This window comes from Chlamydotis macqueenii, chromosome 1 (assembly GCF_036417535.1).
Source record: "Chlamydotis macqueenii isolate bChlMac1 chromosome 1, bChlMac1.mat, whole genome shotgun sequence".
Taxonomy (NCBI): domain Eukaryota; kingdom Metazoa; phylum Chordata; class Aves; order Otidiformes; family Otididae; genus Chlamydotis; species Chlamydotis macqueenii.
The window spans coordinates 275,010-293,437 of NC_141556.1; the positions used below are offsets into that span (position 1 = coordinate 275,010).

Sequence of the window (18,428 nt, forward strand, 5' to 3'; positions counted from 1 at the left end):
ACCTGCTGACTTTACATGCAACTCATATTGCTGATGGTGACAAGTGTACCTTTTATTACTAGGTGTGTCAGGAGAGCTGGTGAATTCTGAAGTGCAAAAGCCTTTTGATGACACTTCAGTACTCCCTGAGGTACAATTTTAGTTTTAGTTTAGTTTTGGTTTGGTTAAATTTTTAAATCATGTAACTTATTAAAGTGGTTGTTGCAACACTGCAGTAGGCTTTAAGAGAGAGCTCTCCTTTAATAGTTCCCTGAAAACTGTTTCTGCCCTCCAAACTGACGAATAGACAGCCTGTACAACACAAGATCTTGACTTATGGGTGGGCTGCTGATCCGTGCTTTCTGGGAAGGATTTGTGACTACTTTTCTTCTGTAATCTGCTTTTGGGGATGGGGGGAAGTCTTAAGATAGTTATTTGGAAAAAGCCAAGCACTTTAGTCCAGTGCTCTCACTTTGGAGATGGACACAGACTGGAATATGGGCTTCTGCACTGTTTCTCTGCCATGTTAGATGGACAGATAGAATAGGGGACAAAACCTCCTTATTCAGGAACTGTGGATAGGATGCCAGGAAAATGTGGCTGGATAAGTACACTGGAGAGAATCACAGGAGAACTGAAACACTTCAGGATCATACTATCTTGTAATCAAGAGAGAATGGGAAATAAGGGAATAGGAAGGCCATTTATGGTCTAATCCTAAAGCCAGAATCTTTCATGCTGTAACTTCAGAAACTGAAATGAACAGAAGTGACCTGAGGAGTCCTCCTGTTGTTAGTGAGGCTACTATTTATTGCAGTAGCCAGCTCACGAAAGGGTATGCTTAAACTACAAAATGTGGGAAAAGATATTTCCAAAAGTGACCCTTTCACAAGATTAAAAGGAAAATTGAAACCTATTATTTTCTTTTAGGCAAGCACAGATGGTTTTCCAAATGGAAGTGAGCAGTTTACTGAGGAAAGTTGTCCACCTGGAATTCTAGAATATCTTGCTGCAGAGAAACAGAGAGAGCTGTCGGTGTTGCTGCTGGAACTGAAAGAAGCCCAAGAAGAAATAACTTTTCTGAAAAGGCAACTCAAGGGCCCAAACAGCCAAACTTCTACAGGTAACGAAACAGGAGAAGCAGCTAACCAGCTGGAAGATAATTCCCAGATGCGGTTTCTTGAGAGGGAAGAGCAAATGGCTTCAGATACACAAAATGAGTTGGGCAGTACCTCATTACTGAGAGAAATAGAAATGCAGCAAATTGGTGTGCTTCAGGAAGACAGCATCAGTCATCAAGAAGTGCCCCAGGAGAGCACTGTCCCCTGCAGAGAGGAGATGGAGGCAATGGAAGAAGTCTCTACAGCAGATCCAGAGCCTGGAACCACTCAATCTCAGAAAGAGATAAAGTTACAAAACCAAATTACAGAACTGCAAATAATTCTACAGAAATTAGAAGAATCCTATAAGAAAGATCTAGGAGAAAAAAATGCAGAAATAGATAGGCTAAGCCAGTTGGCTGAGGAATACAGAAGAAAAATAGAGGATTCTGACAGTGTATTTTGTGCTTTGACTGAAGAACGAGATCAGCTCCTGTGTCAGATGAAGGAACTTTCTACCACAACAGAACTGAAACAGCAAGTGAAGCAACTTGAGGAAAATCTAGCTCTTTCAGAAAAGCAGAGACTGTCAGAGAGTCAAAGCAGTCTTCTGAGAGAACAAATCGAGAGCCTTAAAAATGAATTCAAATCCAAGGAGATAAAAATTGAAGCTTTGCAAAAAGACTTGGATGAAGCGCAACTCCAGCTTTCTGACCAGGACATGCAGCTGAAAGATCTGAGAAGCCAGCTTGAAAAGAAGGAATGTGAAGTACTTGATCTGGAACAACTTTTGAGGAAGAATACAGCTGAGATAGAAGAGCTTTCCCAAAACTTAGCCTCAAAGGGACGTGAAGCAGCAAGCCTAGAACAGCTTGTTGCTGAACACATCAGATCTATAGAGAGCCTACAACAAACCTTGCTGGAGAAAGACCGACAGATGACGGAGATCAGTGTCAGCATGTCTGAGAAAATGGTCTTGCTGAACGAAGAGAAATTTTCTCTAGAAAATGAGCTGAAGAGTCTTAGAGAGCAAACAAGTCTATTATTAAAAGCACAGGAAGAAAAAGACCAAAACACAGAAGGAAAAGATACATATCTGAAACGTGGGGCATCTGAACAGCAGTATGAGAGACAGGCAGCCTGTGAAGAAAGTGAGGTATCAGTAAATGAACTTCTGAAAAAAGAAAACGAGCGAGTAAAGCGGAAGCTGCAAGCAGCACTTGTTAACAGGAAGGAGCTTCTGAAGAAGGTTAGCAAACTGGAGAATGAATTAGTACAATTGAGAAGAGAACGTGAATCAGAAACCTCAGTGGCTCAGGAGGCTGAAGGGGAAGAAAATATGACAAGTGTGATAAGTAGAGAAGTGAATCTTGAAAGCCAGCCCAGTGAGGAGTATCTAATTCAACTGCTGTCTGAAAAGGAATCTGAGTTGCAGAGCATCCGGAAGGATCTGCTGGATAAAGAAGCTACTGAAGCACAATTGCAGGCAGTGATTGAGGAAATGAGGCAAAGCTTGCAGTGTCAGACAAACATTGTTTCAATTAAAGAAGAAGTCATGGAGAGTCAGACAAATGCCGACAAAGTAACTGAAACCAATAAAAGCCCTGAAGATTATGAAGAAAATGAAAAAAATAGTTCAGCAGCTACAAATCCTGAAGAACAACAAAAGTCTGCCCTGAAGGAGAGGATTTCAGCTCTTGAACAAGAAAAAGAACAACTTCAAAAAAAACTTCAGGAAGCTCTGGTATCTCGCAAAGACACTATTAAAAAGGCTCAAGAAAAAGACAGGCATCACAGAGAACAGCTGAAACAGCAGAAAGATGATTACAATATCCTGCAAGAACAATTTGATAGGCAAAGCAAAGAGAAGGAGAGCATCCAAGCTCAGCTCAGACAACTGCTGGAACACAAAGGATCAACAGAGAGTGTTCTTGGGAATCAGGGTGGGTTGGATTCTTCATGCACGGAAGCGGAAAATACAACAAATAACAAGCTTGTAAAAGTTGCAGATGTTTCTGGGGAAGAGCTTAAGAAAAACCTTGAAAAAATGCAGATGGAGAAAGAGGAATTGGAATATAATGTTAGCCATATGCAAAGTGAACTTGCTTGCAAATCAGAATTAGTCTTTCATTTGCAGGAGCGCATAGCGCAGTTGTTTCTGGAGATAGAAGAGCTGAAGAGAGCCTCTGACCAAGCTGAAGCTAAGGCAGCAAGTCTTCAGATAGAATTGGATGAGAGTCGAGCAGAAATTTCTAGAGAGGGCAGTCTGGAAGACCTGAAAACACGTATGCACCAAAAGGATCAAGAAATTGAATTTCTTAACTTGCAGTTAAGGGAGAAAAGTGAAGCTCTCAGTAATGTGCAGGCGCAGTTGCTGGAAAAAGAGGATTCAGTCAAGAGACTATCTAGTCAGTTGGAATCTCAAGCTCAGGTACATGAGGAACAAAGCAAGCGACTGCAAACAGAGTTGCTTGAAATTCAGGAGAAGCAAGATAACAGTGCAGAAGCAGCTAAGCAGAAGAATCAAATGCAGAGAAAGTTGCAAGCTGCACTTATCTCTAGAAAAGAGGCACTAAAGGAGAGCAAATCTCTAAAAGAGGAGTTGGCTGATGCTAAAACTACTATTGAAAATCTTTGCGTCAAGTTGACAGATATGGAAAGCCAAATATGTGGCCATATTAAAGAAACAGATACTTTAACAGAAAAGTTAACGAGTCTCAGTGAGGAACGAGAAAAACTTATTGGAGAAATTGATAAAGTACTTACAGAAAATCAGAATCTTGATGAAAGCTGCAAAAACCTGGCATTTACTCTAGATAGAGTTGTTCTAGAGAAGGAGAACCTGGAGAAGGAGATGGAATCCTTGAAATGCTTTCAAGCTACTGAGAGTTCTGAGTGGCATGAGAAATACAGGGACCTTCAGAAGGAATACGAAACTCTCCTGCAGTCATATGAGAATGTGAGTGATGAGGCTGAGCGGATTCAGCGTGTTTTGGAAACTGTTAGGCAGGAAAAGCAGGAAATTTTCGTTAAGCTGAAAAGTGTTGAAGCAAAAAAAGTGGAAACGGATAAGCAGCTACAGGAAGCTGGACAGGAAATTGATGGAATGAAGGAGAAAATGAGGAAATTTGCAAAATCAAAGCAACAAAAGATCCTGGAACTAGAGGAGGAGAATGAGAAGCTTAGAGCAGAGGTGCGTTTTACAGATGGAGAGCTACAGAGGACTGGAGATGTCTTTACAAATTCTAGCCTGAAAGAAGATCTGGAGAGCTCTAGGAGGGATTACCAGTCTCTTTCTACTCAACTTGAGACAGTAATGGCCGAAAAGGAGTCTCTTAATCAAGAGATCACAGACTTAAAGTGTCATTTGCAGTTAACAGAATCTAAGCTGAAGGAAAGCAGAGAACTGGTAGACAAGTATGTTGCTCAGAAGACAACAGAGGAAGAAACAAATCAGACAGTTGCTACACCACCACCAATGGAGACGACTAAAAGTCAAATGGACCTAAGTTTTAGACCAGAGTCTCCTACTGCGGAGCTGGAACAAAAAGCATTTGAAGGTACTAGCCCTTGTGAAGATCTCGATACCTACATACAGCAGATAGCTGAGCTCACAGAGCGAATCACAGAACTAGAAGACAATAGGAAGGTTTCAGAGCAACAGCTGGGCGACATGCGCATGTGTGTTGAGACTTTGGCAGGTGAGAAAAGGGCTTTAGAAACTCAAATGGAAGAGAAAGTCCATGAATTGAATGCTCTTCAGGACACACTAGCAAAGATGGAACAGACTGTCCAAAAAACCAAAGACGACCTTATCAGGATGACAGAACTGAAGGACACGCTAGAGGCTGAGAAGGATGATTTGGAAGAAAGGCTCATGAATCAGCTGGCAGAACTTAATGGGAGTATTGGAAACTATCAGCAAGATGCAACAGACTTCCAGATCAAAAATGAGCAACTGAAATGTGAGCTTCAGAGTTTGCAGAAAATGATGCATGAACTGGAGGAGGAGAAATGTCAGATGGCAAAGGAGAAAAGTAAAGCAAGTTCAGAAAAGCAAAAGGAATTTGTAGAAAAGCTAAAATGCAGCTGGAGGGGAGACAGCAGCATACATGTAAAGGAGCTTCAGGAACTGCTGAAAGAGAAGCAGCAGGAGATTAAGCAGCTGCAGAAGGACTGTATTAAAAGCCAGGAAAGGAACAGTAGTTTAGAAAGAACTGTTAAAGCTCTGGAATTTGTGCAGAGTGAGTCTCAAAAAGAGGTAGAAGCAGCCAAAGAGACTTTAGCTAAAGCAGTTGAAGACACCAGGAAAGCTGAAGCAGAGCTTGCTCTCTGCAGAGTTGTGTTGGATGACACCCAGAGTGAAGCAGCAAGGGTTCTCGCAGAGAGTGTCAAAGTGAAAGAAGAGTTGCAGGCAAACAAAGAGAATATTAAAATTCAAATGAAGAAAAAAGATGAGGACTTTGAGAGAAGACTGGAACAGGAAAAAGAGAAGCACTCAAAGGAAATTAAAAACATGGAAGAAAAGCTGGCGACTTTGCAGAGGGAGAAAGACTATATGGAAACAACTGTTGGTGATCTTCAAGACTCCGTGAAGACAAAGGATGAAGAGGCCAAGCAATTGGAAGGCAGCCTAAACAAAACACTAGCCCAGCTTGCAGCCTTCACCAGGAGCATGTCGTCCCTTCAGGATGACAGGGACAGAGTGATAGATGAATCAAAAACTTGGGAGAAGAAATTCACTGAAACTATTCAAAAGAAGGAGGAAGAAATACGTTCAAAAGAGGAAACTTGTGCTGTGCTAAAGGACCAGATGAAGCAGATGACCATACATGTGGAAGAACTTCAGACTCATATATCCAGGTAAAGAAAGTGATAATGGCTCAACTGATAGTCTTATATTTCCTTTTGACAAGGCAGCAGCCAGAGGTGAGGTAAGATTCCCCTTTCTTTTGCAGTATACCAGAAAGAAAGAATTTTGATTATGTAAATATGCTAAATGTGACAGGTAATTGGCAAAACTACTGCACGCCTAAGATGGAGAGCAGAATTAATCTTCTTAATAAAGTCATAAACATAAGGGTCATCTCCTGGATCATTTATGTTTGGACAGAAAAGAAGTTTTGGAGTTATGTTGTAGGGAGTTACTATGTATTTGTTGTCTGCACAAGGATACAGGAAAATTAACACTGTTAAATATTCCTTCTCATCATTAGAGTACGGGTGTTAAATTGTTTCTCTGTGACAAGCAATAGCCATCTGAGTACCATCTAGAGTCTTTATTAATCTAAAATTTGAAATAGATTATTTTGCATAGAGTTGTTGCATTCAGAGATTAAACTTCAGAGATTACATTTAAACAGAGAGAACATTGGGATACATAATTCCAGTTGAATATCAAAATAGATTTTGAGGGAAAGATGTAGCTATGGAAAAGTAGCAAAATGTACATCTGGGAATTTCCAAAATGGTTCTAGAAAGTTTGTGATCAACATGCTAATGAAATGAACATCAAGCATATGAGAACAGCAGTTTCATTGTTGGCATTTTTTTGTTGTTAGCTACAATGGATGAGAGAAAGAAGTATTTTGATGAAAATGAGGTGATAACATTCAATGTTTTATGTCCTCCATTTTTTCAATATTGACATAAAGATTTATCTCACTGGACAACTTTTAAAAAATGTTCCCCCAGCACCACCCCCTTCAGACAATAGTGCAGTCAGAACTTTAAAGATGCCTTGAATCTTAAATTAAGGGAAAACTAATCATCTGTATATTTCCAGCTTGCTTTCTTAAAGTAAAACTAATTTTGTGGCTTTTCTAAATTAGTGTAATCAATGAAAACTATTACTGTGGTCTTGGATACTGAGGTATTTCATTGATTTGTGACTGATTTTCTCTTCTCTGTTTTCAGGCTGGAACACAACAAGAAAGACTGGGAGTCTGAATCCAGGAAGGAGATTCAGCGTCATCAAAAGACATGTGAAATGTTGCAAGAGGAAAAAAAGGAACTTTTGGCTCAGCTTGAAGGGTCTCAGAAACTGTACAGCAAGTCTCAGAGCGAACAGCAGAAACTGGAGTCAGAAATCAGCAGCTTGAGAAACCAACTTGCTGACTTACAGAATTCCTTCACCAAATGTGAATCGGTCAGAGAAGAGCTAGGGAGTATGGTCAAGCAACAAGAGACCAGTATCCAGAATTTTAAATTCAGCTGTGAACAGCTCGAGGCTGATCTGCAAGCTTCCAAGGATCTAATAAATAAGCTGCATGAAGAAACTAGTGCCAAGGATCAAAAGATCATTAGTTTGCTGTCTGACAAGGAAGAAGCAGTTTCAGCTGCTCTATCAGAATTACAGCAGCAACATTCTGAAGAGATGAAAGAGCTGGAGCATAGGCTAAGTAAGGAGGAAGAAGATAAAAAAGCCTTGGAAAATGAGAAGAACAAATTTCTTGACAAACTTGATCATCTCACTGAAAAGATGAAGAAAAGCAGAGAAGAAAGTAAACAGCAAAAGGCACAGCTGGACTCCTTCACCAAGTCCATGTCATCTTTGCAAGATGACAGAGACCGCATACTGAGAGACTACAAGCAACTTGAGGAACGTCATCTTGTTATAATCTTGGAAAAAGACCAGTTAATTCAAGAGGCTGCTGCTGAAAACAATAAGCTCAAGGAAGAAATCAGAAGTTTTCATAGCCGGATGGATGACCTCAACTCTGAGAATGCCAAGCTGAATGCAGAATTGGTGCGGTATAGGGAAGACCTAAACCAAGTTATTTCAATAAAGGACTCCCAACAGAAGCAACTTCTCGAAACACAGCTTCAGCGGATCCAAACTCTGGAAAAGGAAAAGGCAATCATAGAAACACAGCTGAAAGAGTCCGAGCATACTCAGGATGATCTCAGGAAGTGCATGGAAACCTTGAGAGAGGATAAAGTCAGTATGTCTCAAGAGATTGAAACCCTTACATCCTCTCTGTCTCAGATGCAGAGTGAGATGACAGCATTACGTGAGGGGGGTCCTCTCATGCAATATCAAGCACAACTGAAGGCCCGAGAGGAAGAGGCACAAGAACTGAGTCATAAGCTTTCCCTCTCACAGAAAAGGATAACAGAACTTGAGGGGGAACTAGTATGTGTTCAAAGGGATGCAGCCAAGAGAGTGGGAGAGGCTGAGGACAGGCTTCGAAAGGAATTGAAGCACCTACATCATGATGCAGGGATAATGAGGAATGAAACAGAAACAGCAGAAGAGCGAGTAGCAGAGTTGGCACGGGACTTGATGGAAATGGAACAGAAATTTCTTGCAGTCACAGATGAAAACAAAGATCTTAGAGATCAAATTCAGTCTTTTGGGAAGTCTATGAGCTCTCTTCAGGATAGCTGGGACCAGGCCAATGAAGAGCTCTGTGTTTTGAGACAGAAATACTCTGCAGACTTAGAAGAACACAAAAGTCTAGTGCAGAATCTTCAGAAACAGATGGTTCAGCTGCAAGAGGAGCAACATTCCACTGCCAAGGACCGAGATACAGTGAGGTCTGAGCTGACAGAACTACAGAAAGCCACTGATGAAAGAGGTCTCTTGGCCCAGATTGAGGAACTTAATCAGAAGCTCAGAGCCAAAGATGATGAGCTTCTCCATTTGTCTTTGGAACTGGAAGGCTCTTCCAACCAAGTCAAATCTTTCTCTAAGGCTATGGCAAGCCTGCAGAATGAACGTGACCGTCTGCTGACTGAATTGGGCAAAACACTTAAGATTGAAGAAGTGAAACAACAAGCAGAAGGGAGTACTTCCACCGCTCCTTCCGAAGTGCAGAGTCTTAAGAAGGCACTGTCCTCCTTGCAGAATGACAGAGACAGAGTGGTAAGTCATCGTTCTCTCTTCCTGTTCTTACTTAAAGCCCCATAGGAGATTTGGATCTTCAGACCTTAGAATTCAGCACACTTAAATCTGGTATTTGCAATGTGAAACATAGATCATTGTCTTCACAGAATCACAGAATAGCTGAGGTTGGAAGGGACTTCTGGAGATCTTCTAGTCCAACCTCCTGCTCAAACAAGGTCAGCTGGAATAGATTGCACAAGACAGTGTCCAGTCAGATTTTTAATATCTCCATTGGTGGATATTGCATAACCTCACTGGGCAACCTGGGTTTTTTTGTGTATCTGAAAATGGTTTCCAGATTTAGTTGCTCCATCACCTTCCCAGGGATGGAGATGAAGCTGACCAGCCTGCAGTTCCTAGTTCCTCCTTCTTGCCATTCTTGTAGGTTGGGATGACATTTGCTTTCTTCCAGTCTTCAGGAACCTCTCCAGGTCACTATGACCTTTCAAAGGTAATTGAGTTGCCTCCCAATGACCTTTAGCACTTGTGGGCACACTCCATCAGATCTCATAAACTTATTATGTACCATCTCTGTTATCTTCTCTGACGTATGGAAGCTGTGATTTGTTAACTTTGCAGGATGGTTTCTCTTGCTACCTTGATTTAAAACACAGAATCATAGAAATAAGATATGGGTTCCTGTTAACCAGCTTAGTCCATATCTGTGGAAGCTCGTGCATTTGATTTGTCTTAGATTTCCAGAGACTAGGGCAAAGACTTAGGAGTGTTTCTCCTCTTGGCAGCTGATTACCAAGACAGGTCCAAGGCATTGCAGCTTATTTAAGCAGCATACTTAAGAAGTCTGTGTTTGTACAGTCTCTGGCATAGTGTGGCTCAGCAAGTTCAGAGTTTTCATTGCTGGCCAAATGACAGACTTCTGCAATCATTTTCTACTGTCACTTAGTCTTAGTTTTCCCTTCTGTTAATTCACAGCAGATTTGTGGTACTGTTTTAAACACATCTTCCTTCTTGTCCATTTTGTATCTTGGTTATTTGTAGATGTATATCTCCTCCTGCTGTTTTGTTGAACTTGCATATCTGTGCTGATACCAAGATAGACCCTCAGTAGAGGGGTCTCCTGACTCATTAAGTGTTCCCTGTCTCCAGAGTCAGCCACGTCTTCTTGTCTTCGAAAACTGATTGCAGTGATGGATCTGTAATGGCAGCTTATTTCTAATTCCGTTCTGAGTAGACTGTCTAAAGGATTTTAGTTGCTCAGTTCTCTGGCTTACAGCAAATACCAGCTTCGGGAGTTATTCTTAACCAGCTTCTGCTGTCTCACTTTGTTGTCCTCTGAATAAGGGGATTAATATTGTAGTCCAGGCTCTTTTTGTTAACGTATGTCAAATCTTCATGGAAGGTCTCAAACCTCAATGCTCTCATTAACAATAGAATTCTCTGAGGTTTTATTTCTGAGCAATTTTTAGTAGACTGCTATAATCACTGATCCAATTTCTAGTTTCTAAATGTAACTTTTTTCTCCAGATGCCACAGTGGGAAATGCTCTTAAACACTTAAAAGTAATAAACCTAGCTGCTTGCTCAGTTGTCACACACTCTGGTATTTCCCTTTAATTAAAGGTAAGAGAGCTGAAGAATCTGCAACAGCAATATATACTAGTTGGAGTAGAATCAGCTGAAAATTCTCGCTTAAAAGCACAACTGCAGGAATATCAGCAAGATGCAGATAAACAGCGCCGTCTCCAAGAACAGCTGAAGCAAGAAAGTATTTTCTACCAGCAGGAGCTCCAGCAACTTAGGTGAGAATTATCTGTCTTCTCACTGCCTCAGGGGTGGAAATGTGCCATTTCTTTCATTCAAAGAGCAATTGTGGGCATGAGGCAAAGAAGGCATTGAGAACTTCAGCCTCACTTGTGTCAGCTGTCACTAAATCACTTTGCCGTGTTCAGGAGTGGGCACACATTTCCCTAATTCAGCTTTTGCCTCACACTTAGGGTGAAGGATTACAGCCCAACGTATTGGAAGGAAATGTCTGTGTGAAATACATCAATGACCTTTTAATTTTTATTTCCTTCATCCCGTGGTGGCCAATATCATATGAGAGGAAACTTAGACTCTTTCTTGTGTTGGTGCTTATGTATATAATTGCAGAACTGTCCATTCCAAACTGATGATGAACACCCTGTATTATCCCACTGATATTGTTTAGAAAATACTAATTTTGTATGACTGCCTAATCCTCTGTTTCACTTGCTTTATGTCATCTATTTTTTAAAAAGTCTGTTATTCAAGTCTACTAAATTGTCATCTCCAACTGGACTAAAACTATTCAGGCAAATATGCTCCGTTCTTAAAATGGGGGAAAAAAAATCCTTTCAGGTACTTCAGAGATCCATCTAAGAATGACTGAACCTGGAGTGAAAGAGGTGGGGGTTTTTGTGGAAAGATGTATGGCTTATCTTTGTCCAAAGTGATATAAAAAACTTGTTGTGCTCCTTCCCCCTCCTCCTCCCCTCAGTCAGACCCTCAGACTAACACCTCAGATCTCATAAAGTTTGAAGCAGCTTACAAATTTTATTTATCTCCTGATAAAAGAAAAGAAGATTTATTTCTTGTCTAGCTTCTACAATGTAAATGAAGCTAAGGCCTCAAGTTTGCACGCCGGGATCAATGCTATGGTTCTGGTGCATGTTTGACTAAGGCAGGGCTAATGTTATGGTGACAAGTGGCATTGTCAATTACTCGCTTGACAGAACTCTTTGTATAGCAAGATCAAAACAATATCCAGGAATACTGAAAGTGTGAGCATTGGACATTCTGCAGTGTTGAGCCAAATACAGAATACTTCCTTAGACCTGCTTTTAAAGTTCTTGTACTTAAGTGGGTTGTTTGTTTTAGTTTAGTTATAAAAATTATTTTCTGTCATGGGCTAATGATAGGAAATAGAATCATCCTCAGCTCATTCTGAGCTGGATACCTGGATATCGTAAGTGATACTGGTAACTTCCTGGTAATTTCCTTTGTGTCGTACTGGACAGACAAGAGAAAACTACATGGGAAAAGCAGAACAGCAGCATAAAGGAGCAGTACCTGATGGTCATAGCAGAAAAAGACAAGCAACTGAGCCATTTACAAAGGATCATGCAAGAAATGAGATCGCCTCTCAGCAAGTCTCAAATTGTAGAGGAGCAGTTCCAAATGAAGGTGAGTGGAAATATACAGATTCTTTATTGCATGGAAATGTGAGGCTTGAAATTCAACCCAAGTAGTACGTGTTGCTTATATTCAGCTCATACAGACTGCAGTATTGGAATTTGTTGTATGGCCTCCGAGGACTATACCAAGAATGCAACTTGGATCATTGAAAACCTTTGGAAAACTCTGGCATACCCTTATGTGCTCTTCCCTTAGTTCATGGTTCCTAGCGTTTCAAGAAAGAGAGTAAAAGAGATAGGGCTTCCTAGGCACCTTAGATCCTTCTAAACAGTATGGAATGTCTAAGGTCTGTCTTTCGGGCTATTTTTGCAGAATTGCCTCTTGCACCATGTTTGAATCTACAGTCTTCTGGTTTAGTTCTCCTTTTAATGTCACGCTCTAAATTTTATGTTTCCTATTGAATTTTTCTTGCTGTTTTTGCCATGACAGGGATCTACAATCCTAACTCAAGCCCGAGAGGCTGAGGATTGAACATTGCACTTTCTGCCTTCTTTCCCATGTATTGCAGTCTTGAAAGTGGAGTGGAATATGCTGAGTATTTTGTTGGTCTAGGGAAAGGTGCTTGCCTGCTGCATGTACAATACCATTACATTATGAGGAATGAACTCTCCTGCCCACATCTGTAATGTTCCAGTGAGAAGCTTTTATGTCAGTGGAAGAGGCGGGAAATCTCCCCGTATCCCTTTGACACGCACATGCATATATGCAAAGAAAAAGCTAGAACAATAAGCATGTGATGTTTTCCAGGAGAATGCTTCAGTGCTAACCTTTTAGTCTGTGTTGAATGAGCGCAGTGTGGACATTGCTTTGGGTTTTTTGTTTGTTTTTCTTGTTCTCGTTCATATGCTTTTTTTCTTTCCTGTATTTGTAGACAGCTTTAAGACAACTTTTGAGAAGGACCCATCGTATGTGCAAGTTCAGTGATCTTTCCTAATTATTTGGATTTTCAGATGGCTTTTAGGATATTTCTGTTTATTCCCCATTTGCTGTTTTGCTTGAGCAGATCAAGATCCAAGCCTAGGAAAAATGTTGGGCTTTGACCATGGAATATTAAACAGAGAGGACAAATACGAGAGTGAGTTGTCACTCGTGCAGTGTATTTTTTCATTGTTCTTTCCCTGGCAGATTTCTTCAGAAGTTCTGAGAGGGGACTTTTCAAGCCTAGAAATGGAGTCGAAACATCTCCGGGCCCAGCTAAGTGACAGCCTGAAAGAACTGCACCAAAAAGAGCTCAGAATTCAGCAGTTAAACAGCAAGGTATCAATTATATCTTATACTTGCTTGCAGAGTCTGGGATGAGGAATGTGGGGAAGAGGGTAGGCTCGAGTAGGGCTCAGGGAGCAGGAATTAGTCTTTCTGTTCTTGTGGGCATTTAGTGAAGTAACACAAAATCAGAAACATTAGTTAAAGAGACTGCTGGAGATGATCTAGTGCATCCTTCTGCTGCTCAAGGCAGCACTGTCACCAGCATTAGGTCAGGTCAGCCATGACTTTCCCTAGCTGAGTAGTGAAAGAATAGAGATTCCAGAACCTTTCTGGACCTTTGTCCAGAACTGCTCTACACTTTTAATGCAAATGTTTTTCTTAATGTCTAGTCTGACTCTTCCAAGCCAGTCTGTGGCTATGGCCCCTTATTATATTTTCTGCCACTGTCAAAGAGAGTTTGGCTCTGTCTACTTCATGACTTTCTTTAGTTTATTTGTAAAATACTGTAAAATGACCCTTTAGCCTCCTCTTTAGCAGACTAAAGCAGCCCAGCTCTCACAGTGCTCTCATGTGCTCCAATCCCTCAACGATCTCAACAGCCTTTTCTAGACTCCTTTCCATTTCTCTGTCCATTTTAGAATCATTTAGGTTGGAAAAAAACCTTAAGGTTACAGAGCCCAACCATTAACCTAACGCTACCAAGTCCACCACTAAGCCATGTCCTTAAGTGCCACATCTACACTTCTTTTAAGTACCTCCAGAGGTGGTGACTCAACTGCTTCCCTGGGCAGCCTGTTCCAATGCTTGACAACCCTTTTGGTGAAGAAATTTTTCCATTTCCTCTTGTCCTATCACTTCTTACTTGGGAAAAGACTCTGACATCCACCTCGCTACAACCTCTTTTTAGGTAGTTTTAGTGAGTGATAAGGTCTCCCCTCAGCCTCCTTTTTTTTCCAGACTAAACAAACACAGTTCCCTCAGCTGCTCCTTATAAGACTTGTTCTCTAGAGACTTCATCAGCTTCGTTATCCTTCTCTGGATGCACTCCAGCACCTCAAAGTCTTTTTTGTAGTGAGGGGCCCAAAACCAAACATAGTATTCGAGGTGTGGCCTCACCAGTGCTGAGTATGGGGGGGACAATCACTTCCCTGCTCCTGCTGGCCACACTACTTCTGATACAAGCCAGGATGCTATTTGCCTTCTTGGCTGCCTGGGCACACTTCTGGCTGATATTCAGCCAGCCATCAACCAACACCCTCAGGTCCTTTTTCACCATGCAGCTTTCCATACTCAGACTCTCATACAATTGGCTTCAGCCCATCGATCCTGCCCATCCAGATCCCTCTGTAGTGCCTTTCTACACTCCAGCAGATCAACACTCCCGCTGAACTTGCTGTCCTCTGCAAACTTACTCAGAGTGCACTTGATCTCCTCATCTGGATTGTTGATAAAGATATTAAACAGAACTGACCCCAGCACTGAGCCCTGGGGAACACCACTTGTGACTGGCTGCCAACTGTATTTAACTCCGTTCACCACGGCTCTCTGGGCTCGGCCATCCAGCCAGTTTTTACCCAGCGAACAGTACACCTGTCCAAACCATGAGCAGCCAGTTTCTCCAGGAGAATGCTGTGGGAAACGGTGTCAAAGGCTTTACTAGACTCTAGGTAGACAACATCCAAAGCCTTTCCCTCATTCACTAAGCGGGTCACCTTGTCACAGAAGGAGATCAGGTTAGTCAAGCAGGACTTGCCTTTCATAAACCCATGCTGACTGGGCCTGAGCACCTGGTTGTCCTGTAAGTGCCATGTAATGGCACTCAAGATGATCTGCTCCATAACCTTCCCCAGCACTGAGGTCAGGCTGACAGGCCTGTAATTCCCTGGATCCTTCTTCCAGCCCTTCTTATAGATGAGCATCACATTTGCTAACCTCCAGTGAACTGGGAGCTGAAAATGTGTGACCTAAAACCAGTCTCAGTATTCCAGGTACAGTTTTATTGGTACCAAGCAGAGCAGGTAATAACTTCCCTCAATCCACTGGCCTTGCTTTTCCTAATGTAGCCCAGTAGACAGTTTGCCTTGTTCACAATGAGGATGTACTTGTATTCAGCTGGGCAGCTGCTGTAACTCCCTGGTCCTTTACAGCAGAGCTGCTGCCCTGGCAGTCTCTTCCCATCCTATAATGATGCATGGGTTTGGCCTCAGGTGCAGAAGTTTAAACTTATCCTTATTGAATTTGAGATTTATGTTGGTCTAATCCTGAAATTTCTCAAGGTCCCTCCAGATTGAAGTTTTGGTCTTTGATATTTCAGCCACTTCCCAAAATACAATACTGGCTGCAAATTTGCTGATGCTATATTCTGTGTCATAACTTATATTGCTGTCAGTGTCAGGTAGGCCACAGGAGTATTCTGCTCATTGTACTGGAGCTGGCTGGCATGGAGTTAATTTTCTTCATAGCAGCCCCTAGGTTGCTGTGTTGTGGATTTGTGACTACAGCAGTGTTGATAACACAGCAGTGTATTAGCTGCTGCTGAATAGTGCACAGCATTAAGGCCTTCTCCATTTCTCACCCTGCTCTTCCTGCAGCGAGTGGGCTGGGCATGGGCAAGAGCTTGGAAGAGGTCACAGCAGGGACAGCTGACCTGAATGGACCAGAGAGATGTTCCAGGCCATATACAGACCACACTCAGGAGAGTCAGTGACAGTAGTGTCTGAATCAGCAACTTTTCTGTCACTGAATTAGTGCCCTTTCTCTAAAGTAACCAGAGAGAGAAAGGAGGAGGGAGAAGGAGGAAAGAGTGGGGGTGGGGAGAGAGAGGGAGACCAGAGAGCAAGATTATGTGAGGAAAGTTGTTTCCAGGTTCCATTTCTATTGTCTGGAGCTCTTTCTAGCCTCCTACTTTCTAAACTCCTGAAGTAAGTCCCTCCTTCTGAAGGCATGCTTGTGATCTTCACTGCTGCCTGCGAACTTGGAAAAATTGTCTGTATTTCAGTGCAGAATCACCAGCAGCCTGATTCCCACATTGAAATGGAAGACTCAGAATTTAGCAATCTTCAGAAAGAGTTGCATTCAAGGAGAAAGCAAGAATATAAAATCATAACTTAGTGATGATATTTCTGAAAGGTTTAGGTCAATCTCAGCACTTCAGAAATCTTGTTCTAGAAGCATGTTATTCTGTGTATTGTGTGGATGTTTTGGGACTCCTGTTCTGGAACCCTTAGCCACAAGTTACCACTGGAGATTATCACTGGTCTTTGGACCTTAGTAACATGCAATGTGGCAGTTCCCATGTTCTCAATAGAATTCTTACCCTCAGTTAAACAGAGAACAATTTTGCTTTCACAAAAATGTGAATTCTTTACTTAGCAGTTGTGTTCTCTTCACAGCTATCTCAGGTCTTTGAAGAGAAAAATGCCCTCTCCCTCCAGCTGCGCGGTAGCAATCGGAACATCTGTGAGAGCCATCAGCGCTACAACGAGGTTCTGAACCGCTGCTTGGTGCTTGAGAGGCAGCTCCAGGAGCTGCAGTCTGCAGACAAGGGCATGGTAAGGGTGGGCTTCTTGGTGCAAGGGAGGGAGAAGCTTATTGCGGATGGCTCCAGTAACTGCAGCATTTTAGCTGCTTTCTCTCCTCTTCATTCAGTGTTATCTGCCATGCATTCATGCTGTCTTTCAGGAGTTGTTTGCAACAGATGCTGCTCCAGGAGCACCCCAAGAAAAGAATGAGCCTCAGAGAGGCAGTTACACACCAGAACTGCAGGAGTTGCAGCTGAGGTAAAGGAAGCCTGAGAAAACAGGGGTAGGGATGTTAGTCCTGATGGAGCTCTTTGGGCTAGTGATGAGCTTATTTCTGTTACTCTCTATCAGAGTGTTGGAAAAATTCAGTTCCACACTAGGGCCTTGCAGAACTGGAGGAACTGTTATATGCACTTGACAGCACTATGGATAGAAGTTTGAAAAATGAAGAGACAACATGCAGCAGCAATTCTGGTTGACCATTACCAGCCAAACTAGCTAGCATCTTTGATTTGATGGGCTGGGTCCTCATTAACTGCTTAAGTATATCAGTGGTCTTGGTCTCAAGGATGTCAGCCTGAGAGTGTCTGGAATTGAGACCTAGCACGTGATTCCTTGTAACCTTCTGGAACTAAGATCTAGCACATAAGTCTTCATACCCTTTCACAATAATTTTTCAGAAGGTGGGGCCATGGATGACAGAGCCAAGGATCTCCTTCCTGATGTGACACAGAAGTTAAATAGATTTATTTTCTTTCTTGCTTTCCAAATAATTTAAATATATTAATAAAAGATAACTAAGTCTTCTGTGTGAAGTGGAAGGGAATCAGAGTCTGTTCACATACTACACCAGTGAATACAACAAAAACAGAATAGTCTATTAATTAGGCCTTTTTTTGGCATGTGCTTGGTTATTTTCTGACAGGTTGTCCGAAACAGAACACATACATAGCAGCACAAAGCAGGATCTGAGGTATTTAGAAGAGCAGCTGGAGGAAGAACGGGACCGTCGTCTTGCTGTAGAGGAGGCGCTCTCTGCAGCACAGGATCAGATCAGGAGGTGAGGGAGCATGAGCAAACAGGCAGTATCACCATAAAAGTGTGGTGATCTTAGCTCTGTGTTCTTTGCACTTCATTACATCCTTCTGTCGAATGTAACTGGGGGCATAGAAACGACTGTACCATAGAACCACAGAATAGTTTGAGTTGGAAGGGACCTTTAAAGGCCATTTAGTCCAACCCCCCTGCAAGGAGCAGGGACATCTCCAACCAGATCAGGTTGCTCAGAGCTCCGTCCAACCTGGCCTTGAACGTTTCCAGGGATGGGGAATCAACCACCTCTCTGGGCAACTAGTGTGTTCCAGTGTTCCGCCACCCTTATAGTAAAATTTTTTTTCCTGATGTCTAATCTGAATCTGCCTCCTTCTATTTTAAAACCATTACCCCTCATCCTTTCACAACAGGCCCTGCTGAAGAGTTTCTCCCCATCTTTCCTGTAGGTTCCTTTAGGTACTGGAAGACTGCTATAAAGTCTCCCCAGTGTGTCTGCCTCACAGAA

General features: G+C 42.1%; 1 protein-coding gene across 1 annotated transcript in view; it reads left to right on the plus strand.

The window, feature by feature from the left end:
- Positions 1–18,428, plus strand: part of GOLGB1 (golgin B1) — a 50,872-nt gene that overhangs the window by 26,956 nt on the left and 5,488 nt on the right. The window contains exons 13-21 of the mRNA XM_086743508.1: positions 63–130; positions 910–5,942; positions 6,996–8,946; positions 10,548–10,726; positions 11,966–12,131; positions 13,269–13,400; positions 16,742–16,900; positions 17,031–17,128; positions 17,796–17,930. Coding sequence (XP_086599634.1) covers positions 63–130; positions 910–5,942; positions 6,996–8,946; positions 10,548–10,726; positions 11,966–12,131; positions 13,269–13,400; positions 16,742–16,900; positions 17,031–17,128; positions 17,796–17,930 — 7,921 coding nt within the window. The remainder of the gene's footprint in view (positions 1–62; positions 131–909; positions 5,943–6,995; positions 8,947–10,547; positions 10,727–11,965; positions 12,132–13,268; positions 13,401–16,741; positions 16,901–17,030; positions 17,129–17,795; positions 17,931–18,428) is intronic.